The 27,503-nt window shown below is 40.8% G+C and overlaps 1 protein-coding gene and 1 long non-coding RNA gene across 4 annotated transcripts in view; one reads left to right on the top strand and one right to left on the bottom strand.

Moving 5' to 3' along the window:
• DNAH11 (dynein axonemal heavy chain 11) overlaps positions 1-27,503 on the bottom strand; it is a 364,495-nt gene that overhangs the window by 131,711 nt on the left and 205,281 nt on the right. For all 3 annotated transcript variants that reach the window (XM_061413683.1, XM_061413682.1, XM_061413681.1), the window contains exons 55-57: positions 17,041-17,202; positions 5,266-5,499; positions 1,255-1,401 (exon numbers count right to left, since the gene is read on the bottom strand). In XM_061413683.1, coding sequence (XP_061269667.1) covers positions 1,255-1,401; positions 5,266-5,499; positions 17,041-17,202 — 543 coding nt within the window. The remainder of the gene's footprint in view (positions 1-1,254; positions 1,402-5,265; positions 5,500-17,040; positions 17,203-27,503) is intronic.
• Positions 7,003-7,709, top strand: LOC133245933 (uncharacterized). Its single transcript, XR_009735820.1, has 2 exons — positions 7,003-7,240; positions 7,457-7,709. It is a non-coding gene; the product is annotated as an uncharacterized LOC133245933 (long non-coding RNA).

The raw sequence follows: 27,503 nt of genomic DNA, 5'->3' as shown, positions 1-27,503 counted from the left end.
GAGTATTCATAATTTATATTTTGTATTAACTAAGCCCAGGGACAGAGGAGCCTAGTGGGCTGCCGTCTATGGGGTTGCACAGAGTCGGACATGACTGAAGCGATGCAGCAGCAGCAGCAGCAGCAGCAGCAAGCCTTGATTATAGGCCTTCCCTGGTAGCTCAGCTGGTAAAGAATCCTTCTGCAAAGCAGGAGATCCTGATTTGATTCCTGGGTCAGGAAGATTTACTGGAGAAGGGATAGGCTACCCACTCCAGTTTTCTTGGGGTTCCCTGGTGGCTCAGCTGGTAAAGAATCAGCCTACAATATGGGAGACATGGGTTCGATACATGGATTGAGTCGATAACCTGGAGAAGGGAAAGGCCACCCACTCCAGTGTTCTGGCCTGGAGAAGTCCATGGTCTATATAGTCCATGGGGTCACAAAGAGTCAGAAAGCCTTGATTATAATCTTTTGTTTAAAATAGAACTTGCACATATACATTCATTCAGTTTTTTAAAGATATTTACTAATCATTCTGTTTGCTTTTTACTAATTGCTAATTATTCTGTTTGCTATTTACTAAACATTTAGTAATCATTCTGTTTCTCTTGGGAAGTGAGATATACAAAAATGAAATACCTTCTACTTGCTGCTGAAGTTTCAGTAAGAGAAGATGACAAAATAAGTTATATTTATTTCAGAATTACTGGAAACCTAAGTACAAAGAAAGCCAATCTATATAATCTTAAAAGTAACTGTTTCCAACAATAAAACATAATACAGAATGCCAGGGACTCCACGGACTCGAAAAGGACAAATTTAGCTTGGGATATAATAATAACCTCAAGTTGTATTATTAAAATGCAAAATTTGAAAACCATCTTGCAGAGTGACGGAATGGGCTTTGTTAACAATTGAGTTGTTCAATTTGCCTAAAAACTGAAAACCTTTAGAAACCTCTGCGGTGACTTCATGACCTTTACTGTATTACAAATAGGCCTGATGTTCAAAATCCACATCCATTATATGCTTGAATGAGCTCAGTATTTATTGTTCTTTTGTGTCATTAAAAGAGCTAAAAGGGTGGGAAAATTCATAATGTAAAGAAAGGTCAAGTGGTAATCATGGTGTGAAATGCTGTTACATGTGTAACTATCATAATTCTTTAGATTTTACGCTCCCTGGAGGGGAAGTTGTTCAAAATTGTTCACCTACAAAGGTTTATTTTGTGCTAAATATAGCTCTGCACTCCAAAGGGTGGAATTAGCCTGACCTTTCGCTCCTCGGCGTCGGCGATGGCCTTTTCCCGGCTCAGTTTCTCTGTCTGAAGCCCCATCTTTGCGATCAGAGCTTCAGCATCCTGATTTCTCAGTTGTAACTCAGCTTCTTGAGAGGCAAGTCTGGCTTTCAGCTCTCCCACCTAAAGGAAAAGTCATGACTCTGTCAACAACAGCAAATATCAGATATAGCTTATTATTTTAAGTGAATTCAGGGATGCCTAACAATTTCTAACTTCCATCTGTTTCTATCCTGATTTGACTTTAATTCCATGTGCAAAAATGCAGCCCCATTTTTTTTAAGAAAACACAGGAATCAACAGAGTAAGTTTTCCATGGTTTTGTGGAAAATGTCATTAATTTATGTCAGTACCAACTAAACATTTATCTTCTCAACTCAGTCTGTACAGTCAAGGAAGCACCCCCAGCCATCCCCACCTGAGCACAAGTCACACAAGCACCCTGCTTTTCTGGTCCTGCGGGGTATAAATATTACTTTTTTTTTTAAATCATAAAAAAGAACAATCACAGCCATTTATTTTGATTCCATTGCTGAAAACACTTCAGGGGTTTCATCATGTGAGCACCATTCCACTGCTATATGTAAGGGCCCTTACAACCTCTGCTTCAACACAGGCTATTTACACTCTGCCTTGGAGGTATGGCTGGTACTATGACCGCTACCTGTGCTATTAGAGTTTAAGCTAAGACTGATGTTTTAGCCTCTCTGTGAACTCAGGCTCGTGCCACACAGTGATGCTTGCTTCTTTCTCCTTTTCAGCCAAGTGAAACTGGTCACGTGGCAGGCCATAATCAAAAGCATCATCCGAGAGATTAAAGGAAAATCATTTTAAGCACTGATTTCAGTCTGTAAGGAAGCTGTTAGGTCTGAAATGTCCAAAGCCACTCAAACCCTGGAGGCAAGGTCTTACTGATGAAGAGAAGTGACCAGAGCTCTTCATTATGACCTATACTAAATCTGCAGAGGGCATACATGGCCATCAAGGGGCTTAGGGCTTTACTGCAATGCATTAAGAGCGGTAAGGGTTGGATGTACGTCAGACGGCATGGCTATCTGGCTCTGTGGGCTGCTGCCACATGAAGACCTCTCTCCCTGCACACAACCTGATCTTACACTATCTGGCTTTCCAGCTATTCACAGAGGACACTATGCTTCCTCTCCATAATCAACTGATTTTAAAAACTCTTTAAGGTGTATAGAATCTGCCTGCAATGTGGGAGACCTGGGTTCGATCCCTGAGTTGGGAAGATCCCCTGGAGAAGGGAATGGCAACCCACTCCAGTATTCTTGCCTGCAGAATTCCATGGACAGAGAAGCTTGGCAGGCTACAGTCCATGGGGTCGCAAAGAGTCAGACACGACTAAGCGACTAACACTAACTACTACTTCTACTACTATTACTATTACTGAGTCGCTTCAGTCGTGTCCTCGTCTGTGTGACTCCATGGACTGCAGCCTACCAGGCTCCTCCATCCATGGGATTTTCCGGGCAACAGTACTGGAGTGGGGTGAGTTGCCTTCTCCAACACTAACTAAGGTGCTATTAAATATTCAAACCACTCTTCTGATATTAAGAGCATGACATGCACAAACACCTGAAGGAAAGGAATCTTTAATAGTCCTTCCATTAAGACCTGTGTATCTCCTTCTCAGACTTTCTGTTGTTTCTAGCTGAAGGGGAATAAGGGGGCTCCAAACAGTCATGAACTTGGCAGTCACCATGAATCACTCGTCCCTTTCTTTCTTCTTCTCCTCAACCCCCAAATTATAAGCACACAACTGAGGCGACTGTTAGGAAACCACAGATTCTTTCCTTTTCTTTTTCTCTATGAATGAGATGCTGCCATCACTGAGAAGAACCAGGCGGCTACTTCCCATGCTTTTATCTCTGTTACTAGGGAAATAAACTCTCTGAGAGCAGCGTCAGCCCCGCCTGGTACTGCAGTTCAGCTTAGCCAATACTGTTACATTTCCTGGGGCAAACTCAACAGGCTCCTCAACATTCAATGGGACATTAAATGCTCTGGGACCCAGATCTCCTTCACGTTTAGCTTCACAGGTCTCCTAGCAAAGGCTTTACTAGGGAAAAGGGTCTTGATTCAAGTGAGGTGGAATTAGACAGAAGGAGAAAAGTGAAAGTGAAGTCGCCCAGTCCTGTCTGACTCCTAGTGACCCCATGGACTGTAGCCTACCAGGCTCCTCCGTGCATGGGATTTTCCAGGCAAGAGTACTGGAGTGGGGTGCCATTTCCTTCTCCAGGGGATCTTCCCAACCTAGGGATAGAACCCAGGTCTCCTGCATTGTAGACAGACGCTTTAATGCCTGAGCCACCAGGGAAGACAGGAGGAGAGAGGGAAGACAAATGAAAGAGAAAGAAGGCAAAAAAAGGTAAGATAAAATGTATATAAAAAGGGAGACCAAAGACAGACATTCTTTAAAGGGACAGAAAGATGCACAAATAAAGATGCGTTCTTTGGGAGTTTTCTGGCAACTATTATTTGCACTGGGCATCCCAGGTGGCTTGGGGGTACAGAACCTGACTACTAAGGCAGGAGGCGCATGTTCAATCCCTGGGTCGGGAAGATCTGGGGATTCTCGCCTGGAGAACCCCCTGGACAAAGGAGCCTGGCAGGCTAATGTCCACGGCATCACAAAAGTCGGACACGACTGAGTGCACACACATACACACACACTCTGCGTCACTCAGTCTTGGAAACTGTCCTGGGAACCTCCTCACTCTGGTTTCTCTTTCCCAATCATGGTCCGTCTACTCACTGTTCAGAAACGATCACCATCTGTCACTGAAGAGCCATACCTTGGTGCATGAAACGAAGGGGCAAAGAAGCAATGGGTGCCTGACCTTTAGAATGTTTGAAGGACATGGCCCGAGAGTCCTTCAGGGTGAAAGGCGCCAACATACGCTCCCCCAACCAGGTTCTACCTTATCTCCAGCCTAGGCACGGACTGTCCACCAGCATCCTTGGGGAGAAAACTGGCCCAATCTCTTGAAAAGCATATGGGCATGCAATCTAATGAAAATACTCTGTAAAGGTCACTGGAGTTTCTTGCTTTGAGGTGAGCACCAGTGAGAAGTATATTTTTCCCCCCTTCTAGCTCTAGGGCCTGGCTGGCCCATCACCAAAGTCTTTGTCTTCTCACATTCTAATTTTTAACCAGTTACAGTGAGGCTCCGGGAGGTGGTGATGGACAGGGAGGCCAGGCGTGCTGCAGTCCATGGGGTTGCAGAGTTGGACATGACTGAGTGACTGAACTGAACAGAGGCAGCTTGGAGCCATGGGCTTTATATAGATCTGGGCTCAAACTCTGAATTCATGGGCTCTGTGGCCTTCAATTCTTTGAGCCTCATGTATAAATTCACATTAGCAACACCTACTTTAAATATTGGGTTTTTCACCATGAAATCAGATGATATGTGTACAGACCCACAACTAACACCCTGTGCTAAGTCTCTTCAGATTGACTAAGGGAGATTAGAGGTGCTGCCCTTCAAGGCAGTGGAGGACGTGTGGCTGGGGATGAAGCTGGATACTATCATCTAAGAGAAATGGTGGCTAAAAGGAGCAGATCAAGCAGGAAACAGCTGTACTTAGGGATCCCAGTCACAGCAACCCTTATCATAGCACCAGCCAAGAAATGACGCCTTCACTCGGGGTAGAGAATCTGAGACCAATGTGACAACAAGCCCAGAGCACTGGGAGATGAGAGGAAACCAGCTGTGCCCATTCCATTCACCATCATGACACCGCCCAGCACAGAGCCAGGCCAGCCAACCAGCTGTGACAGCATAAGTGGCCAATACCTTTCCAGGCTTAGGAGAACGGGAACTGTGTGTTCTCTGTATCGTTATCTATAGATTTTAGGACCAGGTATCTTACACAAGTGGGTTAAAAAGCTGCTTCAAAAGTAAACATTTTTCAATGTTAAGAGCACAGGTATCACTGAGTAACAACATACCCTGGTCATACCTGAGAGGCTGTGGTTCTCAGCTTCTGGACACCATTCACCAAGTGCTCTTTCTTCTGGGACACCGCTTCTTGTTTCTTTTTCAACAGGTTCTTAAACAGTGATATCTGTTCCAGAAAACTCTTTGGGGTCGTATAGTTGTGTCTTCTCTCATTCTGGTAATACCTGGTACTCATTTCATGTACACTAGTGTGAACGTGGGCCATGAAAAGGCTAATAGAGTCTTTATCCTGGGGCTGAAAACGTACACATTGCAATTCGTATGAAATTCTCTCAAGTGAAAACAAAAATGCCAACTTAAAAAAAAGAAGAAAAATCAGCAAAATTATACAGTATTTATTTTCTAAAAGCCAGCACAACTTACAGTAGATCTAGGAAAACTTAAGTCTTTCAGAGATATCCACAGGTTTAGAGAGAGGACAAGAAAGTATTCAGTGCAGTCACCTCTTCTTGCCAAGCAGGGCAAAGGATTTACCTGTGCTCCACATACCAAACCCAAAAGCCAAGATGCAACACAAGCGCTGCTTTTTACTACTTGATTTTTATCAAGTGTGTGAAATAGAAAATAAAGAAGCTGAGACACTGTACTCAGGGAAGTATTTTTGGTGTCATTTTTAAGCTAAGCTTTAGCCAGAGAAAACCAACAACTCTGGAGTCACTGGGAAAAAACAAACAAACAAAAAAACAGCTTAAGCTGAGAAATACACCGTTTTAGAAGAATTTATGTTGCAAAAAAACCTACAGGGTAAGGCATAAAAGTCACTGCTTGTGGGAGAACAACATACCCATTCTCATTCGGAAAACAAAACAAACGAAAAAGGAGCGACTCTCCTTTGAAGAGTCCCTGGAGAACTCCCCACTAGACATTCTTTCCGTTTTGTCCTCTACGACTTCTGAAGTAGTTAACTTTTTAATTTGTGGAGTCACATCTCCCTCATTTTAATGATTATTTATTGCATTCTGTACAAGATGAACCAGGTTCAATTAATCAAGGGAAGCCTAAAAATCAATTAATATGAATTAAATGAGCTACACCAACTCTTAGGAAAGTCACACATAATTTACCAAAGTGTTGTCAATAACACTCAGACATCTTTGGGGAAATTGCGCACAAGTGGCTGGTGGTGCAGTTAAACGTTTCAAAGCTGTGCCATTAATATCACAGCCAGGGGTGCGAGGAGAGACAGGCCGATTCTTGCTGGAGAAGAACGCCTCCAGAGCAAAGTCCAAACACTCCACTTTCCAACCTCACGGAAAACGCCTGAATGGGTTTAAAATATGTACAGACTGGATTGTTCTGCATATGAAAAATCCACTGTGCTAGTTACTAAAATGTTTTTAAAGCAAAAATTAAATATAGAAGGATACAAATTCTGAATATTCTTTGTTTCCACTTGATCTGAGACATACGTGTATCACCAGTGAATTCGGAAAATAAATTTTTAAGGAAGTAATGCCATACAACTCACATCCCTGCGGGGATCATTTTTTAAAGAATCTGACTGCAATATAAATATGGGCAGAAATTCACTCATGTCCTGTCTTGTTTTAACAAAGCTCAAAGCCAGCATGTATCTTTCTAAAATAGATAAATATGTCCCCAGCCAAGTGCAACCTCCTTGCAGCAAAGAAAAAAAAAAAAAAAACCTGGCCTCTACCCAACCATGATCCTTATGAGGAGGCTCCTAGGCTGCCCTGAACAGGTCTCTTTAACAACAGTTTCATTTGTAAATCCGAGATGGAAGAAGTGGTTTCCGGTAGAGCTGGAAGAGGCCCGAGACAACTTGTCTCAATGGGGCAAAATAACTATTGTTATCGGGCTTAACAAAATGGCACAGCATGGGAGACTTGCAGAGCCAGGGAGCAGCTGGTTGTAATTCACACTGTTTTTCAGAAAACTCTAATCGTTCCAGAACAGACCTCTTTGATGACTGGTCTTCCCTGCATTCTCAATTTGTCACTTTCTCTTATGATAAGGTCAGTAGTGACAGCACTTCCTGACATTAACAGCTGTGGCTTTTAAAAGGGTCATTGTAGAACTACTAATTGCAGTAATTTCATTAGCATAAATTATTTATTCTGCCATTCATTTATCTCTAATTTTCTTTTGGGGGGCAGGGGGAGCTGGGAGGAGAGGGCTCCTGGTACAGCTACAGCAATGGTGATGCTATGCTGTATTTTTCACTTTTACAGGATGGAGCGAAGAACATCATTCCTGCTACATATGGCCCCTTAATGAAAACTGGTTGATCTCATTTGCAGTCATCTTGCAGCCAATCACAGTGAAGGCAAAAATAAAAAGAAGCAAAGTGCCAGTATCCAGTGATTATAAATGCAGGGTTTCCCCACTAAGATGCTTTGGAAAACAATGCTGGATCCAATGCAGAGTCAAATGCAAAGAAGAAACTGTTTTTTCCTCACGTTAATAAAAAGTGTTTAAATTCTACTCTCTTGGTTGGCTCTCTGTAAACACAGAAACACAGATCTCTTCTACTTGGTGTCCTGGTTCTCAGGCAGTGGGAATCACTGCCATACCAAGTACCCCAGCCACCTGACTCTTACCGCAAATGTCCAGCACATCACTGCTGTTGAAAATGACTGCAAAATTGGAATGAAAACCAATACCTGGAAGCCAGAATGAAATCAAACCCTGTAAGTGCTGCGTAAGATTTGACACCTTCTCAAGACTAGCAAAGACGACTATTTACATTCAGTACTTTAAAATTCAGTTCCAGAAGTAATTGCATTCAAGTAACAGAGCTAGGGGAAAAGGCAATGGCACCCCATTCCCGTACTCTTGCCTGGAAAATCCCATGGATGGAGGAACCTGGTGGGCTGCAGTCCATGGGGTCTCGAAGAGTCGGACACGACTGAACGACTTCACTTTCACTTTTCACTCTCATGCATTGGAGAAGGAAATGGCAACCCACTCCAGTGTTCTTGCCTGGAGAATCCCAGGACGGGGGAGCCTGGTGGGCTGTCGTCTATGGGGTCGCACAGAATTGGACACGACTGAAGCCACTTAGCAGTAGCAGTAGCAGCAAAAGAGCTAGGAGGGGCCAACGAGGGCAGATGAAAGGAAAAAAGTTTTCCTTTCAAGTTTAACTTGGGATAATTTTGTAACATATAATGTCATATATCTATCATAGTTTTCCTCAGAAAATATTTCTATATTAATTTTTCACAGCTTTACTGAAGTATAATTAATATATAAAAACTGGACATATTTAACTTATTTTTAATAATTGTGAAATTATTGATTTTCAGTAATTCCACAGCTATTATTTGTACTTTTTAGTTCTTTTGGGAGCTGGTCAATCTATTAGAAACTGTGGTTGCAAGGCTGGTTTATTAAATAACAAAAATTGAATAATGCACAAAGTGGCACAAAAATCTTTGAGCTCCTCTGCTGATCTCCTCGTGGTGCTAATGGACTCTCAGGAAAATACTGTGGAGGCAGTCAGGGACGTGGGGTTTGAATCCTGAGACCTGGTGAGAGTTTCACTTCTGTCAAACTGGGCAAGTTATTCCTCCTGCCACAAAATCAAAAGCTAGACATTCCTCACTCCTTTTGACTATGCTGCTTCTCTTCCTTTCAAGCCCTCCTTTGGAAAAGGCAAACATTTGTGGAATAGTCCATTCCACTGTTAGCACGTGTTTTCATTTTTGTCTTAAGTTTAGAGACCAAGCCTGGGTTAAAGGCAAGTTGAAGCCCAGCACAAGCTAGTAATCTTCCAGATGAGCTTTTGATCCTTGGAGGTAGCCTTCCATAGTTCACTGACAGAATATTAAAACAAAGAAGCAATTGAGGTCTGAGGGTGTGAGGAGGTAAGACGGAAGCCAAGCCAGCTAAACATCTCTCAGAGAAAGAAGTCAAGGGAGGAGATGGTTCTGGCGAGACCAGTGAAGAGCAAAGTCACAAAACGATAGCTAGGAGGGACTGATGTTCCTGTGTGATTCAGCTAAACTTTCAACTTAATAGCAAGTGCAAGTTCCTGGGCAGCTGTGAAAATCGGACCCTCCTTTCCAGGTAGAGGGGATTCCTAAGTTTTCATTCTAAGTTTGCAAAAACCCTGGAAAGCAGCATTCTATTGCTTTTTGCAATTCTACTGTAAACTTAATTAACATGCACAGAGCAAGAAATGTATGGTCGGCAGTATATTAGTGCACGTGTGCAAAGGAGGAAGGGGGCTGAAGAATGGGGAGTATATTAACCACCACCTGGGCCTTTTCTCATCTGTTTGAACACAGGCTTAAGCTGGTATGAGATTTAGGCAGATTCAGTAAGAATTTGGTTACATTTGCTTTTGTCTTGATCTTTTAAAATGATACCAATATTCCTCAGAAAAAGGATATTTTTCACAAATTCACAGAATTTTTCTTGCACAGGGTTATCAACTGAATAATCCTCACTTTATTTCAAAGGAAGAACTGTGCTAAAAATTATGAACAGAAATGCTACTAATGTACCTCTCACTAGCAAAATAGTATTTACTACGCTTTATGCTTGGTCTAACATTTTAAAAGGAAGCTAGAAACCAGTCACAAAGTCAGTCTTTGAAATACAGCAGTAGAGTAACTTTCGTCTTTTAGGATTTGAAATAGCCCAGCTGGAATTCCATCAGCTCCACTAGCTTTGTTCGTACCGATCCTTCCTAAGGCCCATTTGACTTCACACTCCAGGATGTCTGGTTCTAGGTGAGTGATCACACCATCGTGATTATCTGCATCATTAAGATCTTTTTTTTGTATAGTTCTGTGTATTCTTGCCACCTCTTCTTAATATCTTATTCTTTGGTTAGGTCCATACTGTTTCTGTCCTTTATTGTGCCTATCTTTGCATGAAATGTTCCCTTGGTAGCTCTAATTTTCTTAAAGAGATCTCTAGTCTTTCCCATTCTACTGTTTTCCTCTATTTATTTGCAATGTTCACTCAAGGAGGCTTTCTTATCTCTCCTTGGTATTCTTTGGAACTCTGCATTAAAATGGGTGTATCTTTCCCTTTCTCCTTTGCCTTTTGGGTCTATCTTTCTCTCAGCTATTTGTAAGGCCTCCTCAGGTGACCATTTTGCCTTTTTCCATTTCTTTTTCTTGGGGATGGTCTTGATCACTGCCTCCTGAACAATGTTATGAACCTGTCTCCACAGCTCTTCAGGCACTCTATCAGATCTAATTCTTTGAAGCTATTTGTCACTTATACTGTACAGTCGTAAGGGATTTGATTTAGTTCATACCTGAATGGGCTAGTGGTTTTTCCTACTTTCTTCAATTTAAGTCTGAATTTGGCAATAAGGAGTTCATGATCTGAGCCACAGTTAGCTCCTGGTCTTGTTTTTGCTGATTGTATAGAACTTCTCCATCTTCATGTACAAAGAATATAATCAATCTTATCTCGCTATTGACATCTGGTGATGTTCAAGTGTAGAGGCGTCCCTTGTGTTGTTGGAAGAGGGTGTTTGCTATGACCAGTGTGTTCTCTTGGCAAAACTCTGTTAGCCTTTGCCCTGCTTCATTTTGTACTCCAAGGCTAAACTTGTCTGTTACTTCAGGAATCTCTCGACTTCCTCCTTTTGCATTCCAGTCCCCTATGATGAAAAGGATGTCTTTTTTTTTTGGTGTTAGTTCTAGAAGATCTTGTAGATCTTCATAGATCTGTTCAACTTCAGCTTCTTTGGCATTAGTTGTTGGGAACAGACTTGAATTACTATGATATTGAATGGTTTGCCTTGGAAACAAACTGAGATCATTCTGTTATTTTTGAGATTGTACCCAAACACTGCATTTCGGACTCTCTTGTTGACTATGAGGGCTATTCCATTTCTTCTAAGGGATTCTTGCTCACAGTAGTAGATATAATGGTCATCTGGGTTAAATCCACCCATTCCAGTCCGTTTTCGTTCACTGATTGCTAAAATGTCGATGTTCATTGTTGCCATCTCCTGTTTGACCACGTCCAGTGTACCTTGATTCAGGGACCTAACACTGAGGTGCCTATGGAATATAGTTCTTTCCAGCACTGGACTTTCCTTTCACCACCAGACACATCCACACAACAACGGGCGTTGTTTCCACTTTGGCTTAGGCTTTTCATTCCTTCTGGAGTTATTTCTCCACTGAGCTCCAGCAGCACATTGGGCACCTTCCAACCTGGGGAGTTCCTCTCTCTTTCAGTGTCCTTATTGTTTTTTCATGCTGTTCATGGGGTTCTCAAGGCAAGAATACAGAAGAGGTTTGCCATTCCCTTCTCCAGTGGACCATGTTTTATCAGAACTCTCCACCGTGACCCGTCTGTCTTGGGTGTCCCTACGCGGCATGGCTCACAGTTTCATTGAGTTGGACAAGGCTGTGATCCACGTGATCAATTTGGTTAGTGTCCTGTGGTTGCGTTTTTCATTCTGTCTCCCCTCTGATGGATGAGTATAAGAAATTTGTGGAAGCTTCCTGATGGGAGAGACTGGCTGTAGGGAGAACTGGGTCTTGCTCTGGTAGACAAGGCCATGTACAGTAAATCTTTAATCCTATTTTCTGCTGATGGGTGGGGCTATGTTCTCACCCTATAGTTTGGCCTAAGGTCAAACTATGGTAGGGTAATGGTGACCTCCTCCAAAAGACTCATGCCAGCATGCTGTGCCTCCCAGGACTGCTGCAGCCAGAGCTCTTGTCCCTGAATGGGACAGTGCTGAGTCTTGCCTCCATAGGAGACACTCAAAGACAGATCTGGCTCAGTCTCTTGTGGAGATCACTACTTCTTTCCTTGGGTCTTGGTGTGCAAAAGGTTTTATTTCTGCACTTCAAGCATCTCTGGCTGGTATGAGGTTTGATTTTAAAGAGATTATGCCCCTCACCCCTCCTATCATCTTGTTGGGGCTTCTCCTTTGCCCTCGGACATGGGGTATCTTTTTTGGTGGGATCCAGCATTCTCCTGTTGATGGTTGTTCAGCAGCTAGTTGCAATTTTGGTGTTTTCACAGAAGATGAGTGCACATCTTTCTACTCAGCCATCTTGACTCACTCAATATGCCAATAAATTTGGAAAACTCAGCAGTGGCCACAGACCTGGAAAAGGTCAGTTTTCATTCTAATCCCAAAGAAGGGCAATGCCAAAGAATGTTCAAACTGCCGTACAATTATGCTCATTTCACATGCTAGCAAGTTCATGCTCAAAATCCTCCAAGCTAGGCTTCAACAGTACGTGAACCAAGAACTTCCAGATGTACAAGCTGGATTTAGAAAATGTAGAGGAACCAGAGACCAAATTGCCAACATCTGTTGGATCAAGAAAATGCAAGAGAATTCCAGAGAAACATCTACTTCTGCTTCACTGACTATGCTAACATCTTTGACTATGTGGATCACAATAAACTGTGGAAAATTCTTCAAGAGATTGGAATACCGGACCACCTGACCTGCCTCCTGAGAAATCTGTTGCAGGTCAGGAAGCAACAGTTAGAACTGGACATGGAACAACAGTCTGGATCCATTGGGAAAGGAGTACATCAAGGCTGTATATTGTCACCCTGCTTATTTAACTTATATTCAGAGAACATCATGAGAAACGCTGGGCTGGATGAAGCACAAGTTGGAGTCAAGATTGCTGGGAGAAATATCAATAACCTCAGATATGCATATGACACCACCCTTATGGCAGAAAGTGAAGAGGAACTAAAGAGCCTCTTGATGAAAGTAAAAGAGGAGAGTGAAAAAGCTGGCTTAAAACTTTGCATTAAAATAGCTAAGATCATGGCATCTGGTCACATCACTTCATGGCAAATAGATGGGGAAACAATGGAAACAGTGAGAGACTTTATTTTCTCGGGTTCCAAAATCACTGTGGATGGTGACTGCAGCCATGAAATTAAAAGACAATTTCTCCTTGGAAGCAAAGCTATGACAAACCTAGACATCATATTAAAAAGCAGAGACATTACTCTACCAACAGAGGTCTACCTAGTCAAAGCTATGGTTTTTCCAGTAGTCATGTATGGATGTGAGAGTAGGACTATTAAGAAAGCTGATCACTGAAGAATTGATGCTTTTGAACTGTGGTGTTGGAGAAGACTCTTGAGAGTCCCATAGACTGCAAGGAAATCAAACTAGTCCATCTTAAAGGAAATCAACTCTGAATATTCATTGGAAGGACTGATGCTGAAGCTCTGATACTTTGGCCACCTGATGCAAAGAGCCAACTCGTTGGAAAAGACCCTGATGCTGGGAAAGATTGAAGGCAGGAGAAGAAGGGGGAGACAGAGGTTGTATGGCATCACTGAGTCAATGGACATGAGTTTGAGCAAGCTCCGGGAAATGGTGAAGGACAGTTAAGCCTGGTGTGCTGCAGTCCATCGCAAAGAGTCGGACACGACTGAGCCACTGAACGACAACAAAAGGAACATAGTATTTTCCTCCTTGAGTGGACATTTTCCCAGACCAGTTTGGGAGATGGCAGGAAAATATGCCATTCTGATGTTGCCAAATCTTCAACAAGTTTTACATGGAAGGGATGCCAGAATGTGGAATAAAGTCATTTTCTTGACAATGCTGATGATACTCAGCTTGTGTAACTATTTTGCAGTATCTCAGCAAAAGGACAGAGCATTTTCACTTGCCAGCTGGAGGACATGCCTGAAAAGGATGATCTCCATCTTGCTGAGATCCTCTTTTCTACTCCTTTCAGAGCAAACTTCACCCCTCAGAGAGCTCACCTTCTCATTTCCATTCAATAATCTCTCTTTTCATCAAGCCTTGCTTTAAAGTGTGTCAATTATTCATCTTGACTTGAAAAACCAAAAGCATCACTTATCTTTTAACACCTGTTTCTCTTGCCTTTTCCCCTGAATTTTCCTAACTGGGACCCATAGACTTCTCAATAAGCCCTGCTCCCAATTATCATTTTCAAACTGATTCCCAGGCACAGCCAGAGGGTCGCCCCTCCCTCCATACACTGTGTCTTCCCGTCTCCGTTTCCAAGGGTCCTGTGAGGTGTGTTTATGGACACAAAGTCATCAGCTAAATAGCTGGTGATACTCAAGTGTCAAGCTATGTGGTCATTCTGTCAGCTGTCACTTGAGTTCAATGCCAGGTAACAGGAAAGTAGCACAAACACTTACTGAGAAGCAATCAGCCCACACCCCTGGGTTCTGAGTGTGTACTGACTGAAAATTACATGTCAACGCACACAAAACCACTTGCCTTGAATGACTCCTTTCTCTGTGGCTAAAGCAGGGGAGGGTCACCTTTGTGTAAGTACCTTACAGTCAGCAAATGAGGTCAATAATTAAGAAGTGCCTAAATTATGCTGATAACTCTCCTTCTTAATGATCAAAATTAAAACTAAGAAATTGATCAAATTAGTATTCATTTAAAAAATGTAAAAGCTGTTTCTGACCTCTACTGAAAAGGCCCCACACATTTTTAGAACATGGACACGTTGCACTCTGAATTATAATTATTGCTCCTGAGCAGCAAATTAGGAAGGTGGGAAAGTTAAATAGGCACGCAGCACTGGGATGAAATCGTCTGGCTAATTTGTTTCCAGGCATAATTCGGCGCCACAGAAATGGGAAAGTGCTTTTTGAATTCTTATTTGGCACTCAGCATCCTATAGGAGGCATCGTGATACCACCAAATAGAGCTGAGCACCTGCCAGGAGCCCTCTGGACTTAAAGCAATGCAAGTCCTGCCACAACCAGCAGATGTCAATGGTCACTGGCGTATTCAAGCTCCTTCAGGAAGAGCTGTCTCCCTCATGGGCAGGAGAAAACCTGCATCAGAGCAGCAAAGGCAAGAGCCTTAACGCACTGTCCAGACACTCGGTTAAACCTCGTTTCCTCCTGTTTGGGAAATGAACATTAAGAAGCCAAGCACACTGTTCCTTTACTCTTCCTTACCAAGCCAGCCTGGTCAAACGAACTGGATAAAACAGATTTTTGCTTACTAAAGGATACACGCTGGCTCTCTCCCTCTAGTAATTTAGTGTTCTGAACCCTCTTGTAATTATCAGAAGACAAAATAGTGACCTATGTAATTCCAGGGATGCGGTGGACCTAGCATTAGCTGAAGACATTTGTGTTAGTAGCTGTGACCATTCTTTGTGATCATATTTAAGGATGGTCTTCTGGATTTTAAAGTATAAAAGACTTCTGATAGATTGAACGCAAGTGTTAGTCTCCATTAAGCGGGGTTCCTTTGACTCTTCAGAAGACACATCATGGGGAGAACAGCATTTCAGACAGAAATCAATCGATCCTGTGATGGCACACTACTACTCTGTTCATGAGAACAAATTGACATATATTTCCCTCAATGTAAGAGGGGCTTTGCGGTGCTTCCTGGCCAGTGGAAAACAGTGACTATCACTTAAAACAGCAGAACGACACAGTAATATTACTCTCTCTTTACCCCCCAAATCCTGTTGGTGTTTTAAAGGTCTGGGTAAGTTCAATGTTAGGGGTGAATATAGAGACAGGCAAGAGAAAGAAATTTCTGGCTATGGAAAAAAAAACAGTGAAATAGAAGAGTCCAGGTTTTTCATTTATTTATAGAAATGTTTTAAGTGTGTGTGTGTGAAGACAAGAAACTGAGAGAAGGTATTTGGATATCTTAAACTCTGTCATATATGTCTTTAATATGTTGCATGACAGTTCTTCCTTGGCAATCTGGCACTAAATAGTTAATAAACTTTAGGGGAAAAAAACATATAAGATAAAGCTTTATATATTATGTATATAAATATAAATATGCAGTAAAGCTAGCTGTATTACAAACAATTCATTAAATAAGTAAAAATGCCCAGATTTCTAACCATCTGGCACCAGAAGATGTACTATGAACAAAATGTGAAAGGATGGCTTTGGAAAAACAGCTCTTAGACCTCTGGGAGTAAGGGAGGCCACAGCAGGCTGCCTGCTCATGGTTTCAACCGGTAACGGACCTCACTCCTTATGTATCCCTAGTCTTGTTTGTGGCTCTGAGAAGCCCTTTTCCTGTCTGACTTATTCTAGGCATCCTTTCTCCTCAACCCTCCATGGAATTGGAAGACAAAACTCCCTAGGAAATGTTCACAATCACCATCCTTCCAAACTACCTAATCAGAAAGATGCTCGCTTCACACACAGCTTAATTTCTAGGAGGTCTAATGATTCCCTCATATCCGCATTTCTTTTTCTCTTTGAATCTGAATGAAGTTTTGTTTGTTTTGTTTCATGTGACCATTTGAAAATGCAATAGGAGGTGGAAATTTCATCATGAGCAAATGATATACATGGACCCATAAAACAAAGAAGCAGATACATTATACGACTTAATGATTACTAAATCCACGGGGGCTGATTTTTTACCTAGCAATACCATAAATGAGAAAAATCATAAAAGCGCCTTACTTTGTTAAGATCAAGCATTGCATAGCTATGAGTGGCTACTTTTTTGTTTAGGTTTCTAGTTGTGGATTTAAAGGATTTATATACAGTAAGCCCCAGTTATGACTCAAGTCATATCCAGTTATGACTCAAGCAAGTGATGATCCTGACCTTTGGTGAGTCCCTGGATGAGTAAGAACTTGATCGCATGCTGTGTGTGTGTGTACACATCTCGACTGAACACTAAAAGACCAGTCACTATATTCCATAGAATGTAAACTCACAAGGATGATATTATCATCTTAAACAAGGACAATTTTCTGCTACAAGGTGTATTTTGGAAATTATTTACTGAGGATTTGGGTCAGAGTGCGCGAGTACATGAGTGTTTTGAGAGAGAGAGAGATTGGAGGCTGACACAGCATACCTCAGTTCCCTTGGTTTCCTCAATGAACCTCCTGCTGACTGTGACCAGAGCCTCCTGGGGCCAAGCATGGAACCAGTCAACAGCCGTGCAGTTAACCAGGGCTGGGAACTTCCGAGCTCTACTTCTCAGCGTGTGACCAACCGGAGAGAAACACAAAATGATCTGTGGAGACACGGGGGCAGGGCAGAACCAGGAGGGTGATGAGTGAGCAAAGAATTACACTGAGACCCTGGACAATGAAAGAAAGGAGCGCAGCCAACCGTGACATTAAAGCAGCCTAAAGCACCACAGAGTGGAAAGCAACATTAACCTCCCTGCTAATCAAAGTACACAGGACCCCATCGGACATACAGAAGTACTGCTGTGTGCTTTCCTTAAAACCAGTCCCTCTCCTTCTGAACATTTTTGATGATCATCATATATAGTGAGAAATTCATTCTTTTCTATTACACAAGTCACATTATGACAGTAAAAAATAAAAAATTAAAAATCAAATCTCTGTGATAATACCAAGACTTTCATCTTCTGGCTCCTATTATGTAATTCAGCAGGCTCCTTAAAACTGTGTATAAGATACTTTTAAGAAAACAACATTTTATCATATTGAATACTTTGTTCCCATTTAAAATAAAATACATTCATTTGAGTTCATACTTAACATTCTTAAAAGAGTAAAAAGATCGGTTTATACGTGATCCCAATGAGAAATTTATAAGTTTGCAAAGTTCTATTTAAGTATTCAATGACTTAAGAGTTCATTTAAATCGGGAAGTTTCCACCTTCTCTTTAGTGACTCAGGGCTGCTGCTATCAAGAGTACCTGAGTTCCGGCTGAGACACGTGTCCCCGGAGCTCAGTGAGGCAAGCAGGTTGTCAGGAGGCGGGCGGGTCTGAAATCCCTCCTGGGATCATCAGATGTGGCGCTCTGTGTGTGTACTGGCACAAAGGAGGTGCTTACGAAGCTCCCTTTTGTGCTCTGCCTTCTCTCCCAGGTCACTGTGGACTTGAGGGCACTGGGGGCACTGGTGCCAACTGGGATAACATCTGAGGACGAGACTTGGATTTCTGTTTTCTAGGCACAGCTTGCACTTGATGACATACACAAAGCTCTGTAGTTCTCTTAATGAAATCTCTCACACTTTGAGATCAGGCATCTGACAAAACCATTTTTCATGAAATATGATTTTTCCCGCATTGCATTTTAAACTTCATGTCATAAAAGCCATAATAATACGTGAAACCTTATATTCCCATTTAATAGGTGCTTTTACTCTGTTAATTTTATATACTATGGCTCTTCAACAACTCGAGATGAATTCCAAGATCTTAAGTGATTTCCAACAATGCATAAGCTGGCTGATCATTTATTTTTTTATATTCAAGAGTCTAATTACAAGTCTAATGACTGCTCTAAAATTGCATGTCCTCAGGAACAAGCCTCAGTTACAATGCAGAATTTTTCACTTAAAATTGAGATTTTAGATTTCTCCTCTCAGCCTTGACTCCCTAAACAAGAATATTTTTCTTTAATGTCCTCCAAGTTGGTTTTTCACACCCAACTTACCTCTCATTCATGACAATTTTGGAAACTTCATTTATATGTAATTTTAACAAAGACAGAGGAGGGGGAAGCTCATTTGAGTTACTAAATATTTCCATCACTTCTACACTTGCTATATTTCTACATTTATTACTGGCATACTATCAGGTCTTAAAAGTGTGTTAGAAAATAAAAAAAGAAAAGAAAAAAAGTGTGTTAGAAAACAAAGCATCTGAATCAGGTCTGGTTAGCCTCAGGAAAAAATACTTTGAGTAAATATCACTAGATATGCCTTATTTATTGGAAGATAATATAGAATGCTGATTTAAAAAAAAACTATTTCTTTTTCTACAATTTTACAGTTGAAGACATTTTTTTCCCCTATGTTATTTATTGTGGCTTAAATAAGGAGGCTCACAGTACCATTTAAATTTCACTTGGAGGGCAGGCGACAGGAGACTGGTAGTTTTCACAGTTAAGAGTTGGTGAGAAGTGCAAATTCTTGGATCTAATCCAGACTTGGGAATCAGAGGACTCAGGCCTCTGGGTGGGGCTTGGCAAACTGTTTGCAACAAGCTATCCAGGTGACTCTGACACCCACAGCTATAACCTAATCATCTGAGATTTTCTGTGGGAATACCTAAAGGAAGCATTTACATTTCTAATGCTTTTGCAGTTGGTGAAACACGCACAGAATCTAAATTTTTATCTACATACAGAGTGAAATAGAAAATTTAGAGAATTTTAAATAAATCAGATAATCCTTAATAACCTACATCTTATCCCATAAAATAGACGCTGGGAACAAAATCAGAGACATATGCTTTTTCACAAGTACTTCCTAAGAAGGGAGAGGATTCCGTCCTACCAGCCTGGAGGAGTGCGAGGACTGCCCAGATTCTCAGATCAGTAATTTCCACCTTTGCTAGAAATCTAACACAGATTCTCTCCCCATCCAGCCTTCCGTGGCAGTGGTCTTATGTCAGGTTTTTTCGAGAGCCCAAGTGAATGTCTGGAAACTGTTGGTTGCTTTGTTCTTTTTAAAAATAGTCTCCACAACTTCAGATATGCTCGAGTAAACTTGAGTTGTTGCCTCAAGGAACTCTGTTGTGGGGGGACAGGAAATCATCCTATAATGATCCTATTATATTTCTCTCATTTCATGAAAGATTAACATAGTAAAGGACTGATAAGAAATAAGACAAAAGATGATTAGAAAAAAGGGTGTAATATCTATAATTTACCCTTTCAGTTCTGTTGACATATAATTGACAAATAAAACTGTAAGATATTTAATATGTACAATGTGACAATTTATAAACAGACATTGTTAAAGGATTCCCCCATATTAAGTCAGTTACACACCCTTCACCCCATATGTGTACTTTTTTTAGTGAGAATATGTAAGCTCAGCAAATTTCAACTATACAATACAGTATTATCAACTACGTGTGGGTGTTAGTTGCTCAATCGTGTCTGACTCTTTGCGACCCCATGGACTGTAGCCCACCAGGCTCCTCTGTCCATGGAATTTTCCAGGCAAGAATACTGGAGTGGGTTGCCATTTCCTTCTCCAATTATCAGCTATAGTCACCATGTTAATCACTAGGTCCTCAGACCTTCTTTATCTTGTAACTGAAAGTTTATAGCCTTCTACCAATCTCTCTCCCTATTTCTCTCACCGCTTACCAATCACTTTTCTACTGTTTCTCTAAGTTCTACTTTTTTTTATTCCACACATTATTGTTACAGTGTAGTGTTCGTCTTTCTCTGTCTGGCTTATTTCACTTAGATAATGCCCCCAAGGTTCATCCATGCTGTATTCCCATTGTGTTTGTGTATCCATATGTGACTGTGTAGTATATGTGTGTGTGTATCTTGCATTTTCTTGATTTGTTCATCCCCTTACGGACACTTCAGTTGTTTCCATACATTGGCTACCATGGATAAATGCTGCTATGAGTATGAGAGTGTTTTTGGTCAAATGCTTTTTCTCCATCTACTGAGATGATCATATGATACTTAGCCTTTATTTTGTTAATGTGGTGTATCAGGATGATTGACTTGTGGATGTTCAACCATCCTTGCATTCTGCAATACATCTCACTTGATCATTTTGTAGGATATACTTCTAATGTACTGTTGAATTCAGCTTGCTAACATTTTGTTGAAAATTTTTGCATCTGTGTATCAAGGATATTGTCCTGTAATTTTCTTTTCTTGTGGTGTCCTTATCTGGCCATGGTATCAGGGTAACACTGGCCTTATAAAATGAGAGTTTCCACTCCTTCTATTTTTGGAAGAGACTGAGAAGGATTGATATTAATTTTTCTTGAAATAGTTGGTAGAAGTCACCAGTGAAGCCATCTGGTCCTGTAAAATATACCTATGAAATACTTCAGTCTACTATAACATGCATGCTAATACTCATTTCATTTTATACCTTAGGAGCCATTATCTGGTTATCCTCTGATGTACATCAGTAGAGACTACACAGGCTAGGGATGCTTAACAAGCATTTCACATACTCTAATGGAAGCCTGCATTATTAAGTTGGCTACCTGAGCTCTTAGCTAACTTTTCCTATCACCATAAGTGGTTGGTTGGTTAGCATCATGAATACTGAATATGATTGTTCAATGATGAAATGATATTGTTCATGATATCTTAGAAATACAGAAAGAGCTGTACTTGCACCTCCACTGACATACAAAATAGGAAAATACATCTTGAAGTATCCCAGTAATTCTCCCCTTGACACCTTAGACTTTGGGTTTGACCAGTTCTGTGGTAAATAGCTTATAGAAAGGAGAAAGTTTTTGTACTTCTATGCAATACCAATGAGAATCTTAGCTTAATCCTACCATGAAATATTTCTATACCTGCCTCAAAGGAAAGTTCCCAGAGGACTAGTCAGGTTCCTAAAAGGACAGAGTCGGGATTACAAGCTTATAGGGCAGATTTTAAGACTTCACAACTTGTTTTAAGTTATGTGCTACAAAGCCTATATACACTAGAGTTCAGTCTGCGGCTTCTTTCTTTGCAGCACACCTTAAACTGGGAGATTTGGGGGGATCAGTCTCCATCCCCTGAACTGGAGTCATCTACTTCCAAGTACTGAAGTTCCTGAAATACATCCCCAGATAGTTCCTCACAATTGCAAATGACCAAATTGGCTTAAGTTAGTTCTCAGCAATGGACTGGAAAGAAAAGTCAGCTAAGAAAGTTAAAAATGCCTCAGACAGCTGTGCTCTTTTCTAAAAGCAAGTTCTCACAAGTAAAACGCAAACCCTGAAATCACCATCTATATATTTTCTACAGCTCTAACATTTGGATGTCAGGAACTTGCTTTTGGTATCCATACCATAGAATTTTCTATTCCCTTCTTTCCTCTCTACACAGGTGTTATGACTCATTTGTAATATCCCCCTTTTCATTGTGCTCTGTAATATATTTCAATTTCTTTTAGATTAGATCCCATGCAAGTACATATTCATTTGTATATCACTAAAGGCCTCAGTCCATTTCCTCTTGTGACAGAAATTTGAATTGCCACCATCACTGTATTTTTTCCAGTTGGTATGTTTATTTTCATATAGAGGTAATCCTCCCACATGTTCACTTCAGAAGCTTCTAGCCATAACTTGTGTTTGCATTTATCCTCAAAGTCTTAGTGTTTTTCAAGAATGATGAGATCTCAATCTTACTGAGAGAATCCTCATAGGAATGGAGGTTTAGCCTAGAAACGATTCCTCAGTTCGACTGTTTTAATATCACTATCATCTTTATATATTTTTCTGTACCATCCCCTCACCTAATAACCATCTAACTTCAATTATTTTTATTTTTATTTTTTTTGCCTTTTTATTTTTTATTTATTTATTTATTTATTTATTTTAATTCTTCCAATTTTATTTTATTTTAAACTTTACATAATTGTATTAGTTTTGCAAATATCAAAATGAATCCGCCACAGGTATACATGTGTTCCCCATCCCGAAATACCATCCCTCTGGGCCGTCCCAGTGCACCAGCCCCAAGCATCCAGCATCATGCATCGAACCTGGACTGGCAACTCGTTTCCTACATGATATTTTACATGTTTCATTGCCATTCTCCCACATCTTCCCACCCTCTCCCTCTCCCACAGAGTCCATAAGACTGTTCTATACATCAGTGTCTCTTTTGCTGTCTCGTACACCGGGTTATTGTTACCATCTTTCTAAATTCCATATATATGCGTTAGTATACTGTATTTATGTTTTCCTTCTGGCTTACTTCACTCTGTATAATAGGCTCCAGTTTCATCCACCTCATTAGAACTGATTCAAATGTATTCTTTTTAATGGCTGAGTAATACTCCATTGTGTATATGTACCACAGCTTTCTTATCCATTCATCTGCTGATGGACATCTAGGTTGCTTCCACATCTTGGCTATTATAAACAGTGCTGCGATGAACATTGGGGTACACGTGTCTCTTTCCCTTCTGGTTTCCTCAGTGTGTATGCCTAAACTTCAATTATTTTTATGAGGTTCAACAGCATCTACAGCATGCACACATTCTACAGGTATTTATATTTATTTTCTTTCTAGGTAACACACAATGAAATCATTTCCATGACCTTTCACTTGTGAATATTGGTCAGTACAGATTTTTAGAAGGGGTAAAAAAATTTTCACTGGAGAGTTTTAATTATTTTATTTTTTTCTTAACTGAAAACCTCTTCAATTCACAAAGTTGTATGTGGAAGCCCAACAGAGCAAAGAGCAAATGCATTCTTGAAGAGTAAAGACAGTAGGAATTATATTCCCCACTATATTTCCTTCCCACTTATCCCTGTATACATGAGGGGAGGAATCCCTTGTCTGTAGGGCTGGCACTGCACACACTGCCTTCAGGCCGGTCTGCAGCCCCACAACCTCATATAATGGTGGTTATTAAAAACAGAACCTCAGATGCAGATGCCTGAACATCCACTAAATGGGTCCATATTAGAAGGACCCAGAAGGTTTCTCCCTGTGATCTGAGCTGCTCAGTTAGCAGAGTGGTCCCCCTTTTGCTGACATTCTGTACACAGGAAGTTGCAAGAACAAGTGCCAGTGACGCTGGCAAACCCCACTTCTAGGCATTTAACATATGGTACAGGTAGCGATTCAAATAGGTTATAATGAAAGATTATATGATAAGTGGTGTTGGGACAATTTGGGGGAGAAAAAGAAAGGCCACCTTATATTACAAAAAGCAACCCAGGGCGAAACATTAAAGAAACTATAGATCAATTTAAAGAAAATTCAGAATAATATTTTCATAACCACAGAGTATGAAAATGTTTCCTAAAAAGCAAATCCATGAAGAAAAAAAATTAAATATATTTAACACTACATTATATAAAGAGCTCCCATAAATCAATTACAATTCTAACAAACCAAGAGGGAATTGGCAAAGGGTATAATTGGATATAGGGTTCAAACAGTTATTGAAAATAAAGTGCATTCGAGTTAAATAGTTCACCCCATATGCCAAATTCTTAGAATCATTTGATATTTTTTTCCCTGTGGGAGATTTTGAAACAAAATGACAAAGAGGGAGGTAGAGAAAATAGAGATGTGAAAAAAAGAATTAGTTCTGAATAAATGCTTTGTATGTGTGTCTATATACATAGAAAGTTGGAAGAAAATAAACCAATAGGTTTTCAGTCATTATCTCTAGATAATATAACTAAGCATAGTTTTTATTTTCTTCATACGGTTCTGTATTTTTTAAAAATTCTTTATGACGAACATATGCTTCTTATAAAAAATGAATCTCTTCTCTCTATATACATGCATGTATACACACATATACATAACATATATTTGTCTTTGTTTACTCACCAAGTTGTGTCTGACTCTCTGTGACCCCATGGATGACAGCCCACCAGGTTCCTCTGTCCATGGGATTCCCTAGGCAAGAATACTGGAGTGGGTTGCCAGTTCCTTCTCCAGGCTCCAGGGGATCTTCCTGACCCAGGGATCGAACCCACATCTCCTGTATTGCAGTAGGTTCTTTACCACTGAGCCACCAGGGTAGTATATGTAACAACATAACGTGTGTGTGTGTGTGTGTGTGTGTGTGTGTGTGTGTGTGTATATATATATATATATATTTATATTTATATGCATACACACACACACACACACACATGTACCGGGGAAGTATATATATAATTTAAAAATACAAAACCATATGGAGAAAGTAAAAACTACACACACACCCCCATAGACAGTGAATAACTGAACAGATACCCAAAATCTGGTGAAAGAATCAGGGGCAGCTACATACACCAAGTGTTCTTTTCCCCATGCCATCAGATAGCCAGGAAGGAAGACAAGAAAGACGAGTTTTCACGTTAACTAAAATGGCAACCCACTCCAGTGTTCTTGCCTTGAGAATCCCAGGGACGGGGGAGCCTGGTGGGCTGCTGTCTATGGGGTCGCACAGAGTCGGACACGACTGAAGCAACTTAGCAGCAGCAGCAGCAAAGTTAGCAGAAGAGAATGAGCGTACTCACTCCAGGTGTAAGATGAGAATTACATGGGAAAAGACGCATATACACAAATGTGAAGGAGAGGGGCATCTGACATTGATTCACTGGTTTGCTTCAGCCCATCCAGGAACACACATCCGGTCATCATTAACGGGCACTGCCCTGCGGGAGTCAGAGGTCATGTTTCACATGCCAATAGGTTCTCACTGCCCCTGCATTGTGAATAGGAAGTGACTTGTGGTGGTGAACACGGGCAATGGGCTGGCAACATCACGTCGTTTAGCCTGACCTGCCAGGCGTGCTCACCAACTCTTGCTGCACATCCAGCTTCTTGTGTTGCCCAGCAAGGAACATACGCAAAGGAAATAATCACCTCATCAGAAATTCTGAGTCTTTAGCACATGCTGCTGAATATCACAATATACTTAATATGACCCTGACACAGAGAAATCCATTAGTCTTAAAAAAAATTCCAAGGATCTGAGGGTAGTACACAGGGATGAAGAGAAGGAAGCTGTGGTTTTCTAGATGAAAGGTGACCTGTTTCTTCACTACATTGTTTCTCCCTCAGGTTAAGGCACTGACCACAAACCTTTCTCAGGAGGTAGCAAACTAAGTGACAAGGCCAAGAAGGATGTGAAATATTCAAGGCAGAGATCTTATTCCTCCTTAGCATTTAAAAAACTAAAAAACCCTGCTACTCATTTTCATAGGGAAGAGATAAATTATCCAATTAGTAATCCTGTGACAACAAGGAAAAATGATCCGTATCTAACTCCAAAATAAATTCTAGCTAGTACCAAGATGCATCCTGAGAAAGGTGATGATGAAAAGGCTTAGACAAGAACAGAGGTAAACATAAACACGGTCTCAATTCTAGTGAGGCCTGCTGAAGCACAGAGTCACAGGAAATACAAAGCAAAGTCCTGATGGACCTAACAGTATGAAAATGCAGAACTTCCCTACTGTCTCTGAACTACATGAATCTTACTAAGTTCAAGGAGAACCCTATCATTATCTCAAAAGATGCTGCAAAAGAATTCAATAGGCAGATACTTCCTTAAGAAGACACACCCTGAGTCAAAAGCCAACACAAAATGTAACAGTGGAACAACAGAAACACTTTCTTCTGTCGATTTGATACAATGTGGGAGGAGAATGGATAAATAAAACATTAGGCAAGACAAACTATCATCATCTTCAGGCTATATATCAGCCAACCAACAGAAACCATCAGAGAGGCAGTAAGGTAGCTGACTACAAAATTAAAAATCAACAGCTCTCCTATATAAAAACAATACACCATTAGGAAGCGTTAGGAAGGAAACAGGCCTTCTACAAAAGGAATAAATGACTATTTATCATGAAGATTAAATTCTCTCTAAAATATATTTAAAAAGTTGTTGGCATGATTTCAGCCAAAATTTAAATGGAATGTGCTTAGAATTTGACAAAATGATTCTGCTGTTTAACAAAACATAAAAATATCTAAGGGCAACAAAGAAAAACTAGGTAAGTACAATGAGACACTAGATTTAAAAAAAGTATAATGAGGGTTTCATAACTCACACAGCACAAAGCTAGAATCAGCAGTAGTATCAAGAAAATGGAATAGAGGATTTGGAAATAGACCCAGTTCATATACAATCTGGCACAAAATAAAAGTGGTACTTTAAATTAGTAAGATAAGAACATATTTTTTGGGGGAAAAAAATTACCCTGAAACCTCTCAGCTCACGCTGTGTCACATATAACAATACATGTATTCCAGCTGTGGCACAGTTTTAACCATAGACCATGAAAGCATGCAGACCCCAGAATGGCTGCTGCTGCTGCTATTCTAAACCAATGTCCAATTTTATCCATAAAGCCCTCGTGACAAGATCAAATATGCACCTCCACATACTCCCTCATAGGTGGAGCTGACAAGGGACACACTTATGATCAGTAAGATGTCAGCTTAGGGATTTGGGGGAGCTTTGGATTCCTGATTCAGAGAACCCCAAGTCTCCTGTGCCTCTCTTTCTCCTGCCGGAAATACAGACCTCGCTGCACTTGTCATGTGGCCGTGAGGCAGGAGGCATCAGGATGGGTGCTGGCGGGAAAGAAGGGCAGGAAAGCATGGGCGTGTAAAGGGCTTACTGAGCTAGTCTGGACTCTGATGTGGGAAGAGGCTTTCCGGAACTATTCTTGGAGGTTCTCTTCATTTGTAAGCCCAAATGAGTTCTAACTGCTTCCAGTGACGAGTTTTAAAATCTGACAGAAAAAAATACTTTCCTAAATATGTAAGAAACCCCAAATCCACAAAGGCAAACACTGATCAGTCTACTGTAAAAACTTTAAAAAACTTTTCAGAGTTATAAACAAACCAACAGAGATCTACCACATATATAG

Source organism: Bos javanicus, chromosome 4, assembly GCF_032452875.1.
Source record: "Bos javanicus breed banteng chromosome 4, ARS-OSU_banteng_1.0, whole genome shotgun sequence".
Taxonomy (NCBI): domain Eukaryota; kingdom Metazoa; phylum Chordata; class Mammalia; order Artiodactyla; family Bovidae; genus Bos; species Bos javanicus.
The sequence above is the reverse complement of the archived record's forward strand: the minus strand, read 5'-3'. Positions and strand labels throughout refer to the sequence as shown.